This window comes from Sinocyclocheilus grahami, unplaced genomic scaffold (assembly GCF_001515645.1).
Source record: "Sinocyclocheilus grahami isolate Dianchi unplaced genomic scaffold, SAMN03320097.WGS_v1.1 scaffold15.1, whole genome shotgun sequence".
In the NCBI taxonomy this organism is placed as follows: Eukaryota; Metazoa; Chordata; class Actinopteri; order Cypriniformes; family Cyprinidae; genus Sinocyclocheilus; species Sinocyclocheilus grahami.
Window position 1 is genome coordinate 4,033,687 of NW_015505194.1, and position 21,595 is coordinate 4,055,281.

Genomic DNA, 21,595 nt, shown 5'->3' on the forward strand with positions numbered 1-21,595 from the left:
TAATCTGAAGAACCTTCTTTCGCCACAAAGAACCTTTTGTGAAACAGAAAGGTTCTTCAGATGTTAAAGGTTCTTTATGGAACCATTTAGACAAAAAGGTTCTTCTATGGCATCATGAAGCACCTTTATTTTTTAAGACTGTAGCGCTCAACACCACAACCCCAATTCCAGAAAAGTTGGGAAGTTTTGCAAAATGCAATAAAATCAAGAATCTGTGATTTGTTAATTCTCTTTAACCTACCTGTACATTTAATTTGGAAAAGATTTCCAAAGTTTTCACTGACCAACTTAATGATTTTGATTTTGATGGCTGCAACACACTCCAAAAATGTTGTGACAGGCAAAATAAAAGTGAAAAGGCAAGGGCAAGGCAATTTATTTCTAAAGCACGATTAAAAACAACAAGTTGACCAATGTGCTGTTCAGATTCTAAAAACAGATAAGCAGACAATATATACACATCACTTACACAGCACAGAGCATCAGACCATTCAACATAAAAAACAGTTAGTTTCCAATGTCACTGAACAGCAACAGAAAAAATCTTTAAAAGTCTTTTAAAAGGGACTTAAATGACACAAAAGTGGAGACAGTTCTTTATCTTGGTTAAGAGAACCTAAGAAAGAGAATAGGTTATAGATTATCCAAACTAACATGTTTTGAAATAGTTCACAGTAAGCAAGTGAACGAGTAATAGATGAGGGTATTGTGTTTGGGTATAAAAGGAGCATCTCAGTCTTTGCAAGCAAAGCTGGATCATGGCTCATCACTTTGTGACAAATTTCAAGAGAGAAGTGTCAAACCAATCAAAAATCACATTTCTCAATGCAAACTCACAAAGAATATAGGTATTTCACCAACTAACATAGGCCTACATAATATTGTGAAATATTCAGATTATAACAAGCAACTGCTCCTCGTTTTATTTCCCTCTCATTTATTGTGAAAGATTTGAACTTTGGTACAAGGAAACACGAATGAATGAATGAAAATAGCAGGAGCAGATTCCTAGCAAACACCACGCAAGTTTTACCAGTGAACTAAGCCCGCCTCTGAAAGAGGGTGTGCCTGGGCAAATAAGTTTCTCTGCTGTCCATTGTGTCCAAATGGCCAATCAACATTACATTGTTAATCGAAAGCTTTGCCAAGTAATGGACAGACCATTTGTGAGGTTAGACCAGGGACACGCGCCGGTTTCATACTGTGGTGTGTCATGATGTGTTTGTTATGTCGGTATGTGTTGGTGTCTTATAAATAATATGACGAAGTTGTCATAAAATCGAACAACTATTTAGACAGAGGAGACACGCTTTCTGGAGGACACTAGCAATCCTGGATGGACTATTGACGACAGTCTGAACCTGTAACTTGGACTTTACGAGACGTAAAGGAGAGAGACTAGTAACTGATCAGAACGCATCGATTCAGCACATTGATTCTGTCAGGTAAGTTCAAACATGCATTCATGAAACCTTCGGTATCTCTTGACACACATAACTACACAACTAGTTTACAATACTTAAACTAAACTGCTGGTCGATTTCTTAATGAATAAACTCTGCATTTGGACTGACATATGTCTCGCCAGAGATGCAGACGTTCGTGAAAGGAAAAAGAGTTGGATACTGGCTCAGCGAGAAGAAGATTAAAAAACTCAGTTTCCAGACCTTCGTGGAAATGTGCAGGTGCGTAACTCAGCGCGAGACGAGAACCGGTCATAATCTCTAGCGAGTTTTAATGTGTTCCTTAAACGAACTAGACTCTGCTTATGTTACTAGTGGTCATTTTTAATCGTACGTTTTAGTAATACGTTATCCATTAGTGACTAGTTGGCAGTGTTTTTTAATGTTACTAGTGATTGTTTAGCTATTAGATACTAATATTATTCACTTCAGACTGTGTTGGTACTAGGCCTAATACTATTCACTTAAGACCGTGTTTTCCATTTGTTGCTGGTACCTACTAGTAACTATTAATTAGGTAGCCTACTACTACTTATTTATTAAATGCTAGTTTGTATATCTAGTTAAGTGCATATAAGTGTTTTTTACTTGTCATATTTCAATGGCTACCTAAGAGTAAAATGTTAACAATCGGAATATTCGTTAGTAGGCTATAGAACATGTTTATTAAATAGCTCCTAGCACCTATTCCATTGTCATCTTCTCCACCTACAGACACAAACTTATAACAATGGAATAATTATTTCACCGTTTTTGACACTATTGGAGTTATTTGATACAATTGGAGAGTTATATTTTAGTATTACAGTTATTTGACACTGTTAGAGTGACTGGTAGCAAAGAAACATGTAGCCTAATATCCATCTAATAGTTGCTAGTGACATTGAAAAAGAGTCGCTGTTTGGATTGCTAAATACTCATTTAAAAAGAAATGCTAGTAATGTAAAATATATACTAGTTTGTTTTATGGAATAAAAAACGACTTGCCATTTAATATTAAGAAAATGATATATTTATTTTTGAGAGGAGCTGAGGTGTCAAAACTTGAATGTGTAATTCAGATGAGTTATAGGGAACTGAAACAAGTGGGGCTTAGTGTTAATTAGTGTTATATGATATAGGAAACATGATTCATCACCCCTCCTCATGTCCTCTTGCCTCATCTTCACTCTAAAAAATGCTGGGTTGTTTCAATCCAACTTTTGGTCAAATATGGACTAACCCAGCTGTTGGGTTACATTTTTAAATGACATTTTTAACCCAAAAGTTGGGTTAGTCCATATTTGATTCCAATCAAAGTGCACACATTCAGCCGGCCAAAAGCTCAAAGTAGGTGCTCAACCAAACACATTTCAAACAGGAAAATAAAAATTGGCACACCACAGCTCCAAAAATAGAAAAATATTTAATTATATATTTTTAAATAAAATACAAATAAAATAATTATTCTTCTACTTTTGGAGCTGTGGTGTGCCAACTTTGATTTTCCTGTTAGTCCATATTTGACCCAAAGTTGGGTTGAAACAACCCAGCATTTTTTTAGAGTGTTTCATACATCAGTCATCAATACAGTTTCATTCACTTTATTGCATTCAGCAAATGTAATAAAAAGCTATTTCTTCACTATTTCTCACTGAATCTAACTCTCCCCTCCTGCCCCCATTAAACCACTACTCTTATGCAAGTCATTATAGATTTGAACTGTAGGTACACTCTTATTGCATCCATCATATGAAGCTTCAGTCGTGAAACCATGGATATCATTTGTCACCATAGTCAATCTACCTGTCAAGTATCTAAGCATTTGCTATTCGAGGGAGTCCCTTCTGAACTGTCCTAGATTGCTTATAAAAAAAACTATAACTTGTAACACTGTCCTGGGATTCTTATAATTAGATTGCCATAAAACCATCTGTGGAATTTTCGTCCATAAAAAAAGACAAAGGCCTGGACAAAGTTCACCGGTTACCTGGATAAGCACCAGGCAGGAGGCAGGCAGCCAGTCTTCGATTTCACAGACTTAGAGTAACATTGCTTCCATATCTCTTTAGAATCCCTGCATTCCTAAGAGTCTGCAGCAAGACTGTGTCTGTTACTTAACTGATTCAAAGCTGAATCATGTTACTTATGTTATTCAAGTTTACATTGCATTTCCATTAATATGGCTATAAAGCTATAAATGTTGTGTTTGTGGAGGGAGGCACTGAACATGCCTTAGATGCGTATCTGTGCGGATGAAGTACCGTGTGGGCTACTTGACATTTCGGAGTTAATGTAATGTGCTCTCCTTTCTTTCACGAGCATGTTCTAGCCTACAGATAACCGGTTTTCAAAGGAATTTTACCGAGGCTTGTGCAAAATGATTTGTTATACTACTGGCTGGCATATTTGTCTTGGGACATTTGATGAAAGGCTAAGATATTTTCACCTAGTTCTGAGGCTTTAGAAACAAACTACCGACTCAGCACTACTGATAAACTGTCACACAGTGCTACATTTGTTAAATCACTGCAGGTTTGTCAGCCGTTGAAAAAGATGTGAGCTTATTGTTATTTCGGGGACTTTTAAACGACTTTTAGAAGACTTAAAGCTGCCCGACTCATGAATTTGGAAAAACAGATATTCTCACAGCACAAGAACTAATCAGACACACTATTCATTATATGAACTGTGTTATCAAATCATTTAAAGAGTGTTTTGTTTTGCTTTATAAATAGTATAAATGTGTTGTCTGGAAATGGAGAGGGATGATACGTCATTTTAAGCATGTGTGTGTTTGTTGCTTTTTTGCCTGTGATTATGAGAGGGAATTTGGAGAATTCTGTCCTATTTATGTGAGAGACAGCAGTCCAAAGCTAAACAGGGGTTGCTTTAGGTGACAAAGCCCCCTTTGGGTTGCAAAATAACAGGATTTTTCCCTGTTCTATTTGAACTTATAAAAACCTAATAATTTGTCTCGTTGTGAAGTTCTCATAGTTCCAAGTTCAAGTCCGTGTTGATCATTATTTGACTCAACAATACTTTAGTTGCATGTCACCTGGAATCAATATAAAATATTCATAGTTTGTTTTTCCACTTTTTTGTTTTCCAGGAAACAAGGCATAGAGATGATCCAGGTAAGAAGCCCTTATGGTATTTTTTCTTTCTTTTTTTTTTTTTAGATGGCTTTTCCATAACACTAAAAGCCTGTCCATTAATGTGAGGCCGTTTCCACAATATCATCAAAATATGCTTGTCATTATCTGCTCTAAACGTAACAAACATGCTTTTCATTTCAAATGAAAATGAAGCTAGTATGCCTGGGGAGAATTAAATTCAAAATATCGCCACGAGAGTGTTACTTAGTATTACTGCATTACTACACAGTTAATCACTTTTGCATGCAGTTGAAATTGTGCACTTTGAGGTTTGTATTGCATAGTAATAAATGCATTGTTTAATAGGGCTGGTGTTGCTTACTGTAATGTAATATTATTAATGTTCGTACTGTTATCGCATTAACTTTTTGTGACTTTTTTTACTTTACCATTGAATAATGCCAGTAAAAACAGTTTATAAAGACTTTTTTTTGTTGCTTCAAAACAGTTCTCACCCAGGGCCTAATATAGCCTAACATAACAAAACATAAGTTTGCTTCTACAAAATTGCATGGAAATTGCACTGATTAGCCTTCTTCATATCAGGCTGATATAAACCACATTTATAGTGTAAGCTGAAGCATTGTCTTGATAGATTATACTTTGTTATTTTTCCTCTTATCAGGTAATTCTCTAAGGTCATGCTGAGGACATTAGTGCAGTGGGACATCTTGGTACACATAATCTTAATCTAGCATCCTTGGCTTCACTCAAGAGGATGATTTTTTAGTAGGTTAAACCCAACCTGTCCTTATTGATAACAATGGTGCTGTAAATCGATTCACGTGCAAATGTGTGCATTTTGTCCTAGTAAGGAAAGCTTTGTCAGGGTCAAGGGTGTTTTTGTCTTCTACAGATGTCCTTAGTTTTAGTGCTGATCAGAAGATGAACTTTTCTAAAGTTATGCCATCACTATCATTCTAAGGATGGTGAGTTAACAGCATTATGGGTATTTATTGAATGATTCTGTTACAACTTCCTTTTGTTTCACCTTGGCACTGATAAATCATTAGACATGACTCACAGAGATTACTGTGACACATTTAAGACATTATTATTATTTTGTGTGTGGATGGGGTTTTTTGGGGGGAGGGGGGTCCAAAACTCTGAGACCACTTTGAAAATCTGAAAAGAGACTTACAATTAAGAATAAATATGTAATATTTAAGATATGTTTATTTTTTTATGTTATTTAGAATTTTTTAGAATGATAAAATTTAACAAAAAAATTATTAAATTAGAAAATATCGGGGGTAAAATAAATAGTGGTATCAGATTTTTAAAACCCGCTGAATCTAGTGTCTTGTAAATGACAGGCTCTTTGTGGTAATGTTTTCAGTGAACATATGAAGACAGTATTTGCACATTCCAGCAGGATATGCCCTTGTCAACCATGTTTATATTGTGTTAAGTTAAAGAGGAACTGAGATGGCCCTGAGATACGTAAAGGGCCTCTTATAACAAACCAAGCAGGTTGTAGTGGAAATGAGGTGTAGATTTGTTTGCAAGCGTAGAACTCAAGGCATATCTTTGGTTCAAAAATAAATAAATAAATGTATGTTTATGGACAAACATTGTTCTTTACTGTTTTGCCATGGAAAGTGAAGAGAATTCTTGGAGCAGAGTCACCTTGCTTTGTTTTGGGACTTGCGTGTGAAGGCTGGTAGACTAAACCAAGGTCCTTGTTCCCTCATTCTGGGCCTTTACTATGAGTCAGACATTTATCAGTGAAGCTGTCTGGCTGAGTGAAACACTGAGTGCTTTTCTCCACTCCAAGGATGCACACGTCTTTGCTATCCAAAACATGTAGGCCGTTGAAACCGAAGAGAGTAAATGATGGACTTTGACCTGTTTACGCCTCATACAATAATCTACCCAGCTGCACCCAGTCATAGATTTTATATGGTCTCTAAAGTACTTAACTATCTAGAAATCAGTTCATGGGCTGATCATTTTAGACAGGGGAGTGTCATTAATTTGATTAAGATCATGTGACTAATTAATCATTAATTCACTAAAATCGATCAAGGGGAAAGGCTTAATCTCATCACGTTTTTGAAAATGAATGCTTTGAATATCTAGTAAGTGTATTTTTTTTGTGGGTATAGACTTAAAATCTATTGTCGGTCATCATACTTCTGGTCAGGCTGTCCTACTTTGCTTATTAAATAATTGTATAGGTTCATAGTATATTTACATATAGTTTAAAAACTGCAGTTTCAGCATGTCACCACCATAGAGATAAGATAATTACACTTTCTCAAGAACTTACTCACACTCATTTCACAAATATAATAACCTGAGGGTAATGGGAGTGACCACATATTCTTATAAAACCTTTAGTTTTATAAGGATATGAAACTAACCTTATCAATTGTCTTTTTTTTATCAAATGTTTGGGGTCAGTAATGTTTTATTTGATCAAAAAACAGTAATATTGAAAAAATATTATTACAATTTAATGTACTGATTTTAATATATTTTCAAATGTAATTTAAAGAAGGAGTAGAAGGACTTTTGTTTGCCATCACTTCCTTGGTTTACACTTGGTTAATGACAGCATGTCTCTCACTGTGCAACAGAAGCAACAGCAAGTTAGAGATTTAATTCTGTTTTTCAGGAAGAAGTGTGTTAGATGGAAGAGTAATACTCTAGCAAAGCACATAAGGGCTCAATATATCCCGGAAGCAGTGAAGCTCTTTGCCTGATTTTTATTTAAAAAGCTAATAAAATGCTACAACATTAATGTGATGTAACACATGGCTGTCTCATGCTTTATATCAGATGATGTGTGTATCAGCTGAATATCCTCTACAAAAAGGAAGTGGAGGGGTCTTTTCACTAAAGTGTCATGAGGTGTCTGTGTAAAATCTGTGTGTCGTCTTCTTCATTCTTTATGTCTGTTTTCGTAAATTGTTTTTCACATATCTGCACTGGCTATGAGAATATTTCCGGACATTGTCATCTGAAACAGGGCCATTTAGGGAAAAAGATAATAAACCCGTTAGGATTACCTCTGGTGGGCCATACTAAATTTATTTGGTGCTGCTTTTAAAAGAGAGACTCTGGACTAGGTCTAAGCATTTTAAATAAAAGTGCACTTAGGGATGCCCCCATCCCCTATTAACTGCCTAGGCCGTATACAAATGCCTCTGATGTTCGCCATGAACCTTTGTGGTCTGATCCAAGAGAAAAATGCTCTCATCCCCAAAGGTTAAACCCAAAGTGACCACATGTTCTGCGTACCCCAAGCAGCAATTTTCCATACTGGATGACACGTAAAACCTTCAGAATACATTGTACCATCTGTCATACACTGGATAGTCGACCGCTTCTATACTACTTACCACTATATTTATAAATACGAATTACTGCCAATGTACATTTCGTTGCTATACAGAAATTTATTTTTTAGAAACATGGCTGCTTTCCCCTTTCCTTGTTGTGAATTTTTGACCTGAAAGTCATGTCTTTTTATTTATATGGTTTGATTTTGACATTAAACAGAATATAATCCACAATCTGGCTTGGCTTTCACTCATGCACTGGATTCAGTGAGTAGATTGTTTTCAGAGTTTAACAGTATCTGAGTGGTCTGAGTGACAGTACAGATCACACCTCACAATTAGCATCACGTCATAAACATCTGTTCTTCAATTGTCTCTCTTGAGCAAACAGAACATTGTGGCAAAAGTGGAATTTCAAAATGTAGGCATGCTGTTTATTTTGTCAATCTATTAAATGTAATTTGCTAATACTCATTATCATACAAATAATACACACAGGTGCATTTTGAGAAAAAAGACATTCTCTGCCTATTCATATTTTGACATTAGAAATCTCTCTGAGGGTTATTGCTAAAATGTCTTGTGGATGTTTACTGAGCTCTTGGCCTTGTTCTCCCGGTCTAGCTGGATCTGAGCCAGCCAATAGAGAAGCAGGGTCCATTTGATGTCATCATCCACAAGCTGACTGACCACATTGTTGATGCTGACCAAAATGTCACAGAGTCTCTGCTACTTGTTCAGGGTGTTCAGGTAAATAGATAAATCAGCTCAAGTGGTCATACATTTATCTGCTCTTCACTCCTTATATTTTAATAAATAAAAAAAATAGAATAGTATATATTTGTAATATTTTGTTAATTTGTTATAATAATATTTTAATATTAATATAAAATAACAATATATATTATTAGAAATATTTAAAAAAAAAAATTATATAATATATAGTTTTTTATATATCTTTTTACATCTTTTGTTTTATAACCGCTGACATTGTTCTTTCATTTTGCTGCGTATACAAAGCAAGACCTCATGAATTGTGTGTTTTGACCTCTCTCCAGGACTACATAGATGCTCATCCTGAAACAGTGATTCTTGACCCTCTTCCAGCCATTCGTACCCTGCTGGACCGCTGCAAGTCATACAAGCTAATCCATAAACTTGAAGAATGCATGCAAGGTCTGTCTGCATCACTAATACGCGATTGTACACGTGTGATTTAATCACACAAAATACAGCTGAACACATTTGTTAATAATGGGCAACCCAACTATATATTTCAGATAAGCTCACCCCTAAATGGCACGTAAAGAGAAAACAAACTGTGGTTGGTTGCTTTATGTGTGAGTTAGACATGCTAAGCTGGATTGTGGACCAGACCGTTTACAGAATTTCCACTAATTCTAAATGTTGTAAATAGTTCTGGAAACCAGGCCTTTAGATACTCCTTTGTTCTTCAGGGGTGGACTAACATGAGGAGGGCAGGTTTTGCCTTTCCACAGGGGAAGTGTGAGGCTTATGGAGGGCTTATGTCCTAAAGCTGTTGAGTCGTTTATTCTTTGTGCTGCTTGCACGCTGCATTCACTGGCCACAGAAAGAACAGGAGGCCTGCTGGCTCACTACAAGCCAACAGAATCACCAGCTGTGTGAATGGTGTAGTGCCTAAGGATTTCCATCAAAATATACAGCCTAAACATTTCCACACATAAGTATCTACACATACACTACCATTCAAAAGTTTGAGGTTAGTACAATTTTTGAAATAAGTCTTTTATGCATAAAATACAGCAAGAACAATACTGTGAAATATTATTACAATTTAAAATAACCATATTCTATTTTAATATATTTTAAAATCTAATGTATTGCTAAAAAAGCTACATTTCGGTAGCATTTTTTCAGGATCCTTTGATGCAGTTCAAAATAACAACATTTATTTAAAATAGAATTCTGTTTTGTAATGTTATAAATGTTTTTCTGTCACTTTTAATTAACTTAATGCTTCCTTACTGAATAAAAGTATTCTTCAAAAAAAAAAACGTTTGAACTGTAGTGTAAAGTGGGGTCTTAAAGGGATAGTTCACCTAAAAATGGAAATTCTGTCATTTATTACTCACCCTCATGTTGTTCCAAACCCGTAAGACCTTCGCTCATCTTCAGAACACAAATTAAGATATTTTTGATGAAATCCGAGAGCTTTTTAGTGTCAGCCTCAGACGTCACGCCTACGGACCGTTGGCAGAACGTCTGATGCATACGGCACACAGAATTGGTTTCGAAGTCGTCATCAGATTGGTTGAATTATACAGAATTTCCGGGAGACGTGCGTGTCATGTTCTTTAATGTTCTGCCTGAAAACAAATATGCCGTGACGCCAAACCCCCTCATGTTAGAAGCGAGCTGGCGTGTTTACAATTGTGGTAATGAGCGCTTATCAGGATCAACTAAACGCTGGATTTTCAAAAGTATGTGAAATATTTAAAGTTCGCGGCATAGAATCTTTAAAATACGTCCAACAGTTTTACACACGGTCTGTTATTGTGGGGACATTTCCACGCCCCTAAACATGACGAGGCACAAAACGAAAACGTGATTGGTTGCTTTATCTGTCAGTCATATGGCCTCTTGGTCAGGCCTTGCCATTCAAAGCAGCCAAGATTCCCAGACCTTCTGCTGTCAGTCTGAAGGTCTTGCCACGCGAGACTAAGAGCTTTCTGACCCTGCATAGACAGCAAGGGAACTACCACGTTCAAGGCCCAGAAAGGTAATGAGGACATCATTAAAATAGTCCATGTGACATCAGCAGTTCAACCGTAATTTTATGAAGCTACGAGAATACTTTTTTGTGTGAAAAGAAAACGAAAATATATAGTTTATGCAACAATTTCTTCTCTTCCGTGTCAGTCTCCGCCGCAGGTTCACAAGAGTACCATGCCACATGTGTGCTGCGCACGATGCTGCTGATGCAGGAGCCTCCATTCTGACGTAGAACCCAAATGCGCTGCACCTTGTTTACAAGCAGAGGAAGATGCACAATGTACATAAAACAGTATTCGTAAACATGTCTGAAGATTTCAACAGAGAGGATGACTTGCAATTTTTTGCCCAGCCTTACTTATTTGAACCAGAATATACAGATGATGAACTAAGAGAGATGGAAGTTCTACGACAGATTGCTCCTCACACGCATGCTTAATGGTACTCTTATGAACGCACGTCGAAGACTGACACAAAAGAAAATAAATTGTTGAATAAAGTTGTTATTATTGTTTTCCTTGTGCAAAAAAGTATTCTCGTAGCTTCATAAAATTAAAGTTAAACCACTGATGTCGCATGGACTTTTTTAACGATGTCCTTACTACCTTTCCGGGCCTTGAATGTGGTAGTTGCGTTGCTGTCTATGCAGGGTCAGAAAGCTCTCAGATTTCATCAAAAATATATTTGTTCCAAAGATGAAAATGACAGAATTTTTCAATTTTGGGTGAACTAATCATTTAAAGTCTGGGACTGTTTCAATTTGCATTCTTTTATAATTTAGTACAAACATTTTTATTAGCATTTTTAATGTCACGATACAAACTTGAGTCAAGCAGTTGCTCAAATTAAAATTGACATGAATTATATAATATCTTCTTTGATTTGTCCTTCTTTTGCTTTAATGACAGACACACTCAAGCTGCATAAACCTGATGAGGTTTTTGATCTTGTGTGGTCAATGTGACAGTGTGGCCTTTTGGACCCCATTGGATATGAAGTTCATAATATAAAGGATCTTTAAATGCGAAAATTACCATGCTTTCAAAATTGTTCACAGAGAAATCTCTTGCATTCAGTTCAGAGAAGCCGTTGTCCAATCAAAACCATATCAGAACATCAATGTTCTCCAGAGGGACGTGTGGGTACAGGAGTGTCAGCTGAGGGTTAGTGTGAAGTTAACCATCTGCCTTGGTGTTTCCCCAGTCTCTAAGAAAGAGACGACTCTGTTTAGGATACAAAGGGAGTGACTATTTTCTCGGGCCCACTCACCAGGCAACTGCCTCTATGGCTATTAGCTTATGAAACAACACTGCAAGGGATTCTGGGAAAAGAAAGATAACACAGCTCATATACCCTCGGTATTACTCAAGATCCTTTTTAAAATAACTCACTTGCACAATACATGCACAGCACATTGCTGTATTCAGTGTTTGTAGCTGCTTTAAAGGTTACTGCTTGTTTGATCAAATGGATTCATGTTCCTTGTCTAATGTAAAATGTGATGCTTTAATACGCTGAGCTGTGTTAAGCTGCCCAACATAGAAAAAGTTTGTTTTTGAGAGGCTATAAATAGACTGCACTTCAGTCTTGGAAAAGAAGCTGTTTATAAGATGTAATTGATGGTTGCAGATCAAAAGCAAGCTGAAAATTCACAGATACTTCAATGGTTTAGTTTTAAATGTTTCCATGGATCCAGTAGTAATATTATCCTGTATAAAGTGTAGTCATCACTTAAAATGTGTGCAGGCCACACATCATTAAGACCCCCATCCAAACTTGGTGTCTACAAGGAATTATGCTCGGTGTGCTAGTTAATCTTGTCAAGATGTGTCATCTGGCCTGTTAGGTTTTCATTTGTGTGTGTAGGTTTGAGAAAAGATAGTAATAGAAAGAAAGAAAGAAATGCTTGCTAGTTAGGAAGAAAAAGAGAGAAAGTAAGATTAAATCAAAACACATCCAAGAAACAACTGCACCATATTTTATTTCTCCCAGACCTTTACAAACAAAATTGTAGAGTTGGAGTGCCATCATCATAATCAGATCCATAAGAGTAAAGAAGACAGTTATCAATGTTTTCTTGACATTGACATAGTTTAGATGTTTAAATCTTAATTTTAATATTTAAAAACATAGCAACCAACTTTATCCTAATCATCTTTTTCACAATAATAATAATAATAAGAATCTCTATAGTAACAAATATATATATATATATTTTTTTTAGAGAATCATTATCAGCTAACTTAATCCTAGTAATCATTTATGTTTTTAGAAAATCGCACCTTCCTTTGTCAAATTGTCTGATATTTTTTAACTTTGATTTGCCCTAAAGAGGTTTTTCAAAAAAAAAATTTTGTTTTTATTTATTTTCAAAAATTTCACTCTTTTGTCTTTTTTTCTTCATTATGATATCAGTGCAGTTATATCACACTGACATTATCAAACTACATTTTTAACCAGAAATGAAAAACATGTTCAACACAAAAGTATATTCGAGTCATTATATGTATGAATATGCATTTTTTATGTTTTATTAAATCATTTAATAGATCTAGTCATGTGTTTTTTCTGTAGATGACAGAATCTGCTCACCTCCGTTCATGGTCCTCAAGAGTGAATGTGGCACTGAGACTCTGGAGCAGCTTCAGAAACATGGAATCACATTTCCCTTCAGTAAGTTCATGTCATTTAAAATCACCAGTAATCTTCATGACCATTTACATACATAGATTTGGCTCATCTAAATCAGAAAAGTGGTTTCAGATTTCAAAAAGCTGTTTCTTATATATTTTCTCATGTGTACTGGAGCGACACATTTTCACGCTATTTTTGTTTGATTGCAGTCTGCAAAACCCAGGTAGCTCATGGCATCAACTCCCATGAGGTAAGAGAGTTTACTCTTCTGTAACCTGTGCTATTTTTCATATCTTACATAATGAGCAGGAGATAAGTACTGTACAGCACACTGCTATTTAGATCCATTACATAAGAGGTGCTACATGATTTTAGTCAATAATTTCTAACGTTGAGTGGCGTCTCATTAGTATGATTAATTTTGGGCTTTAGTATCACAATTTTTCATGCAGGATTTCTATTTCAGTAAAGCTAGAGAACTGAAAGGTGCAAATAGTAGTAGCAGTAGTAGTATTAAAAAACACACATTATATATTTTTATTTTTTCATTACATTTCATTACATTTTATCACTTTGATATTTCAACAACGCTGTGGCCACTTTTGCCTCATAAAGGCCACAATGATTCATTTCAGTTGCCTTGAAAGTGTGATACTAAAAAAAAGCTAAAAAAAATATAAAAACCACATCAATTGCACAGTATTTTGACACGTATCACACAAAGAGAGAGTAAATCTGAAGCTCTCATTGCTCTGAATCACACGTAACCCTGCTATCCTCGTGGATGATTAATAAGGGTGCAGCCTCTGTTGCTATGGTGACCATATCTTTGATTCTCTGTGACTAATGTACAGGCAAAGTCTCCGATCACTCACATTCCTTCAGAATACTACTTGAAGACATAAGTAACTCTGTTTTACAGTGTTGACAATGAGGGGCGTACTAGATTAATGTGTCACCACTGACTACTGAATGACTGTGTTTGTGCAAACAGGTTGATGGTCATGTGTTTTATGACTGTGAGCACATCGATTTACTTAGCTGAAGGAAAGACGTTTTGGTGTGGCAGTTTTAGTGTCTTGAAAGTACAGTACATACATTATATTTGACTTTTCTCGTTTGCTCCTCCACATTTCAAGATCACAATAAGAATCTGTGTATTTTATCATGTTAATTTATAACCTGATGTTGATTCGGTTTCTGCTCAATAGATGGCCATCATCTTCAGTGAGGAAGATCTGAAAGACATCAAGCCCCCATGTGTCATCCAGAGCTTTATCAACCATAATGCAGTGCTGTATAAGGTTTTTGTAGTGGGAGAGGCCTACAGTGTGGTGCAGCGGCCCTCCATTCGAAATTTCCCATCTGGACCCACAGGTCAGTTGAGTCACACAACATCCCTATGATGGATGGTTCAAAGTATTTGATGAATGTCATTTGTTTAGAAATATTTTGCTTTATATTTGAATCATAAATCAAACTCAAATGGTTTCTGTAGATTTTCCTTTGTGCTAAATACACTACTGTTCAAAAGTTTGGGGTCAGTAAGACTTTTTTAAAAGAAATGAATACTTTTATTCCGCAAGGATGCATTAAGTTGGTCAAAAGTGAAAGTAAAGACAAAAAAGATTTCAATATCAAATAAACACTGTTCTTTTTCTGTTCATCAGAGAATCCTGAAAAAGTATCATGTTTCCACAAAAATGTTAAGCAGCATTTTCAACATTGATACAACTTTGAGCATCAATGAGCAAATCAGCACATTAGAATGATTTCTGGAGGATCATGTGACACTGAAGACTGGAACACTGACTGCTGAAAATGTAGATTTGCCATCACAGGAATAAATTATATTATTTTAATATATTATTTCACGATATTACTGTTTTCACTGTTTCAAATAAATACAGCCTTGGTCAGCTTAAGAGACTTCCTTCAACAACATACTTTTGAACGAAAGTATATATATATTTTTTTATGAACTACTTTGCATTCATCAAGGTTTACGTTCACATAGAAATAAAGACAAATCTGTAAATTGCATCACACATGGGACAAAAGTTCACCAGGCGGCATCAAAGCCAATAAAATCACTTTATAGGGTGCCAGGTCCAGAAATGTAGACATCGGGTCTCTTTCGGCTAGTTTTAACCATCCACACAAGTATACCTGTATATCGTAACAAACACACTTAGTGTGGAACTTTTTATAAGGTTACTTTATGTTTGAAAGCTGTATCAGAAACAAAGTGAAATTGACATTAATGGCACTCGTGAGCAAGTCCGTGTGATGGCGAGGACCTCTCAGCCTGTCTAGACCATTCTGTCAACATATGTTGCTGATGTTTAGACCCTTTCCTTCTCTTACAGAGGAGTGGTTTATTGTGTCTTTGACTTGGTATTAATTAAATAAGCATCTCAAAGATTTTGTTCTCAGATGCCAGTGCAGTTTGGTGAATTGTATGCCCCCCGAAGGCCAATCAAATTCACTGTTGCTGAGAATTGTCATTTTTGTTGCATAAACTTTACAATGAGACAATGAAGACTTTTGGGATTTTTCTTCACTGAATAAATGTAGCTGAAAAGGACAAAAAGATAAAAATATATATATATATTTACTATGTATACACTACTGTTCAACAGTTTGGGTTAGGATTTTTTTTTTATTGTCTTGGAAGTCTCTTATTGTTACGGACACTTATGCTCGCAAAGGCTGCATTTATTTGATAAAAATCACAGTAAAAACAGTAATATTGTGAAATATTATTACAATTTAAAATAACTGTTTTCTGTTTTAATATAATTGAACATGTCATTTATTCCTGTGTTGGCAAAGCTGAATTTTCAGCAGTCATTACTCCAGTCTTCAGTATCACATAATCATTCTAATATGCTGATTTGCTGCTCAAGAAACATTTCTTGTTATTATCAATGTTGAAAACTGTTGTGCTGTCTGGTTAATATTTTGATCAATTTAATGCGTCCTTGCTGAATAAAAGTATTAGTTAAAAAAAAAGTCTTGCTAAACCCCAAAATTTTGAACAGTAGTGTAAATATTTCTTTGAAAACTGAACAAGCTGTGTCGTTCATCTAGACAGGAGAGCAATATCTTTCAACAGTCATCATGTGTCCAAACCAGAGTCCTCTTCTGACCTGACCTGTGTAAGTCAACATGACTTATATTTATAACTCTGCTTTAACCTCTCCAAGTCAAGAAAAATTATGCTTTCCTTCAAATGAACTATTCTGTAAACATTTTGAATGGCTTAAATACCTGGAAACATTAGCAAAACCCATTCACGTTTAGACATTTATTTTATTTTTAATCTAAAAAACAGCCCTGTTAAAATCTAAATTAATGTATCAAATGTTTGTGTATAACTAAAAAGTAGAGATGCACCGATTGCAATTTTCTTGGCCGATTCCGAAAAAAAATTTTTTGTGTGTGACCTGCCAATACCAATTTTTGCTGATTCTGATTTTCTTTCTAAGAACTATAATTGACAGCATATACAAACAAAAATCAACTTTTTTAATGCAAAATAATAATAATAATAATAATTAAAAAGATACATAAAATAAATTATTAAACATTACAATTTTCCCCAATCTGGACTTAGTTACAGATGTTCTCTCACTTAAACAATTTGAAAATAAAGTGCTCTGTGACTGGAAAGAGGTAGAATTGAGTTGCTATATATAACAACACAGATGTCATTTCCCACTGTTCATAAATGGCCATTTTTTTCACTAACCACTAACACTAACAAATTCCTACATTGTTTCAATGAATTCATTTAGAATAATAAGAAACTGTAGAGTTCAGAAATCAGTATCAACAAACTCCATCTTTCCACTGCAGGAAAACAGAAGCTGCATCTGAAGTGGCATTAGATGTATTCACACAGACTGTTTGATGAAACTGAGGTGCCATAAATGCATTTACACTCCAAAATTGCAAATGTGTAAATAATGTAATAAGATTAATGTTTTAAATATTTTTTTTCGAACATACAAATAAGAAATGTTGGAAAAAGATGCAATGACACTTTTAAATATGAAACCAAACCACCAGTAGGTGGCGGAAAATTACTGTTTTAATGAGGGAGTCATTTAGTCATTCATTCAACTGATTCATTCAAACGTCTTTATGAATGGCTCACTGAATTATTGACTCATTCAAAATCATTTGATTCGTTCAAAAATGTGGATTCATTCAGTAACAAAACACAGCTGTGTTGCTTTTATTGGAACTATGTTCATCAGAAAAATTGAGCAAACGCAGTCAATATTTGTGTCTAAAATGTAAGTCACTTAATTTAAACTTTTTGTTTATTGAACTTGTTAATGTATACTATTGTATAAAATTGCATAAAATCACATTGCAGTCGTGACATCTTGATCGTGTAATGTATTAGAATTTTCTTTCTTTTTTTCTACCGCAGTATGCAGCTATCCATCTTATTTTTCAACGTGAAAGTAAGCCACTTTCTGTGAATGTGTGAGACTTCCGGTTCATTAGCCGCTGTAGGGAAAGAACGAGAAGAATAACAAAGTGCAGTAAACTGTAAAACTGTTTGCACTACAAACTAGTGTGTTCATAATTAAGATAATACATTATAATAATATGGTAAGAAACACCAGTTTGCAATATCAAGCAGCAAAACGAGCTGTTTTGTACAGCTAAAAATAGCTGGAAGCTGATGAGACCGGAAGCCAGCCACATTAAATTTACAAATGGCCGCGCCTGCTCTTACAGGAAAAATAAGTGAGTTACTTTGTGTGTGCTGTGGCGCTCATTTGTTGTGATTTTTGCATATGTCTCTCTCGGCCTCTTAAACATGTTGCGCGAGCATCATGGCACGGCATAAATACATTATCAGTCTCCATTTACACTGAATGCAATAAAATCAGAATCATTCTCGCGCAAAAAATTTTGGTGGCGACGTTTCAGTGCCTCCCTAGTTTTTCTTATTATTGACGTTTTAATCAGGCTTCTTGTGCGGTCGGGCAAATCAAATTCTCTCTCACTTGCCCATTAAAAAAACCAGCTTGTCCCGGACAAGCGTTAAAGGGTTAGTTCACCCAAAAATGAAAATTCTGTCATTAATTACTCACCCTCATGTCGTTTCAAACCCGTAAGACCTTCGTTCATCTTCGGAACACAAATTAAGATATTTTTGATGGAATCTGAGAGCTGTCTGACCCTGCATAGACAGCAACGCAACTGAAATGTTCCCAAGTCCAGAAACGTAGCAAGGTGATCGGTAAAATAATCCATGTGACGCAGCTGACACAGAACAGCATACGAAGATGAACGAAGGTCTTACGGGTTTGAAACACATGAGGGTGAATAATTAATGACAAAATTTTTCATTTTTGGGTGAACAAACCCTTTAATCGAGCCCTAAAGCCCCACGGTTTACTTTGGCCCTAAAGTTTCACGTATTACAAACTGCGAACTTTGTGTCTTCTTCACTCACAGTGAAGAACTTCCACGCTGACGGCATGTTTACATGTGGATGTGAGCGTAGCTGTGACGTCAAAATGGACCGGCTCGGAATCGGCAAGACGTGAGCCTGACCGACCGATCACCGGTCCTGGCCGATCATGCGGAAAATCGTCTGATTCCGGTCCCTGGCCGGTCGATCGATGCATTTCTACTAAAAAGCTTCGTTAAAAAAACAATTCTGTAGTGTTTTGGCATTCACAATGAATAATAACTGTACATGTTCAACAAACAGGCATTTCATACTTTTTTCTGTTTTCTGGTTTCCTCTAGAGGGACAACATGGAGGGCCAGTACCGGGAACCCAGCAATGACGTCATTCAGAGAATTTCCAAAAGGTTAAGACAGGCCCTTGGTATTTCTCTGTTCGGGATTGACATCATCATCAACAACCAGACCGGCCAGCACGCTGTCATCGACATCAACGCATTCCCAGGCACGTGCAGTTCCTCACAATCCTTTGACTGGGCAATATTATCTTTATGCGCTGAACTCTATTCCCACTTTTAAAAAACAGAAATGCAATAATGCCAACAAACCACATGGTGTCAGTGTGGAATAATAAAGAGGCCTTTTTTGTGCTTTGTATTGCTCAAAGAGGCAATGTTTGTGTATGAAGGTGTTTTACTAATGTTTGCCATTAAAACGGCGGTGGAATGTCTTCTACAAAAACATCTGTCATTTGCTTCTAAGATGTTAGAGGGAATCTGCTTCTCACCTTTCTTTCTAAAACTATCCACTGTGGATTGATAGTATTTAAGTCAGGTGATTTGTTTGGCCAGGGCAGATGTTAAAGTTCACTTGGTTCTTCAACTGTCCAGTTTTTTTCCCATTTTAGCATTGGTGTCAGTGATTAAAGTTTTACCAGTTGCAACTCTTTTATGTATGCTTGCTTTGTGAAGTTCTCTGTGGTCAGTTTTCAAGGTGAATATTGAGGTTTGCTGTCACTTTTGTGCAGTAGTTCTGTGTTGTTTGGACTCAACCCTTCTTAGTGTTCGAAGCTCCCTATCATTTACTTTGGGTTTTCGCTTACTATTCTTCTTCGCTGATGAAGTCTTGCCATGCTTTGTGTACAGTCATAATCATACAGACTTTTCTTAAAACACCGAAAACCGGGCTGTCAAGCTGTTAAAGATGCTTCTGCAAGATTTGCTCTTTTTGGAAGTCTGGCAAATCAGCCATTTCACGGAGAGCTTTTACCAAACACTTCTGAACACAACGTATACTACACTGATTTACAAACTAGAGAATATAGACAGTGAAGATATAAATAAAAGATAATAACTTTCACTGTAGTCTACACAAATTATATTAACTCCTATCAATATATATATATATATATTTTGCCTGTGTGTTCTATAGTAGAACATTTTGTGATTCTCCATCACACAGCTGTGTTTGTCAGTATGTTTAAAAGCCACCTTGCTTTCTCTCTGCTTGTTGCCATGGTGATCTTATGTATCTAGCCGGGAACAGCACTTTCATATCTCTCAGTGGTACATCCAACGAGTCCCATGACACCGCAGGAGTAAGACAACAGATGATATCTTCCTTTTATTAATCTCTCAGCACAGTCACAAAAAACCCATTAACTACTGTTATCTAAAACACCTTAATTTTTCACCCAGGTTATGAGGGAGTCCCCGAGTTTTTCGATGACCTGTTGAGTCACATCAGCAGCGTCCTGCAAGGTCAGGTGTCAAACGGAGTGGCGTGCGGTCATCTGAGAGTGAACGGGATAGCGCAGAGCCCATCTGTGGCCTGCGGGATGCACTGTGGCATGCTGGGAAACGAAAGCAGTTGGTTGATGGACAGCGAGGGGATAAAGAAGGGTCCCCATCAGGGACTGAGTTGTGGTGGCGCTTGCATGGCTCCAAACTTTCACCAGCACAGCAGATCCAGTTTAGCAGCGGAGACGTCCTCGCAGTGACACGGCGAGCCAATGCAATAGAATATTTCAGTACTGTTCACGAACCAAATGAATGCTCATCAAAGGGTAGGTGTGTAGAAAATTCCTTTGTGCCAAATGTGAATTGTGTAGGAAATGTCTACTCATTTAATTTCATGTTTGGAAAGGGCGACCTGATCTTGGAAAGGTATATGATTAGATTTTTAATGAATGTTGCACTAAACTTGATTTGCAGAACAAGGGCTTCATGGGAGGAAATAAAAAATATTATTGATATTAATATATTAATGAGATACTTGAAAGGAAAATGGGTGTCATGATTTGGGTTTAAGACATTGCACTGTTTAAATAAGTGTCCAGCTGGCACTAAGGCTTCTCTACTTGCCGTGTATCATAAATAATGGCTGAATAAGAGAGCTTGAAGACCTTTAATGCTGTCTGAAGCAATTTACTGGTAATTAATCTCTTAAAACACAGCAAGAGCAGCTCTGCTTGCTTTTTAAAAAGACTGAAGAGGAAGATTTTTTAAGGCTAATCGTTTCATATCTGAAGGGCCCAAAAATCGTGTAAGCATCTGGCAGGTGCTATGAGATTGAATGGGGTTATGCATTGCATTGATTGTAAAAGAAAATTAACAAACTTCACCCAAAAATTAAATTCATGTCTATATAAATCTGTATGACAATCTTTCTTCTGTGGAACACAAAAGAAGATATTAAAAAAAATGTTTCAGTTGTTTTTGTTGACATAATGAAAGTCAATGGTGGCCAAAACAACAGTGAACCTTTCCCTGAAGATTTTTATTGCACTGACAAAAATTCATATTTTTCAAAATCTCATCTTTTATGTTTCACAGAGAAACAAAATTCACACAGGTTTGGAAAGACATGAGGGTGAGTAAAT

General features: G+C 36.1%; 1 protein-coding gene across 2 annotated transcripts; it reads left to right on the top strand.

Annotated features, from left to right (window-relative positions):
* Positions 1-1,148: 1,148 nt before the first annotated feature.
* Positions 1,149-21,409, top strand: itpk1a (inositol-tetrakisphosphate 1-kinase a). 2 transcript variants are annotated; one of them, XM_016295611.1, is made up of 11 exons: positions 1,149-1,445; positions 1,589-1,685; positions 4,555-4,579; positions 8,512-8,637; positions 8,946-9,063; positions 13,216-13,314; positions 13,485-13,525; positions 14,487-14,652; positions 16,369-16,436; positions 19,057-19,219; positions 20,412-21,409. In XM_016295611.1, exons 2-11 carry the CDS (start codon positions 1,591-1,593, stop codon positions 20,711-20,713), a joined length of 1,203 nt encoding a protein of 400 aa, XP_016151097.1. In that variant the 5' UTR covers positions 1,149-1,445; positions 1,589-1,590; the 3' UTR covers positions 20,714-21,409. The 2 variants fall into 2 exon arrangements, with proteins under 2 accessions (XP_016151097.1, XP_016151088.1); XM_016295602.1 differs by having other exon boundaries at positions 1,149-1,433; positions 1,586-1,685.
* Positions 21,410-21,595: the final 186 nt, after the last annotated feature.

Bases quoted from the DNA above. Each gene is read 5' to 3' on its own strand.
- itpk1a (XM_016295611.1), top strand. From the start codon at position 1,591: ATGCAGACGTTCGTGAAAGGAAAAAGAGTTGGATACTGGCTCAGCGAG. The intron at 8,638-8,945 runs GTAAATAGATAA...ACCTCTCTCCAG, and splicing joins TACTTGTTCAGGGTGTTCAG to GACTACATAGATGCTCATCC. The intron at 9,064-13,215 runs GTCTGTCTGCAT...TTTTTTCTGTAG, and splicing joins ACTTGAAGAATGCATGCAAG to ATGACAGAATCTGCTCACCT.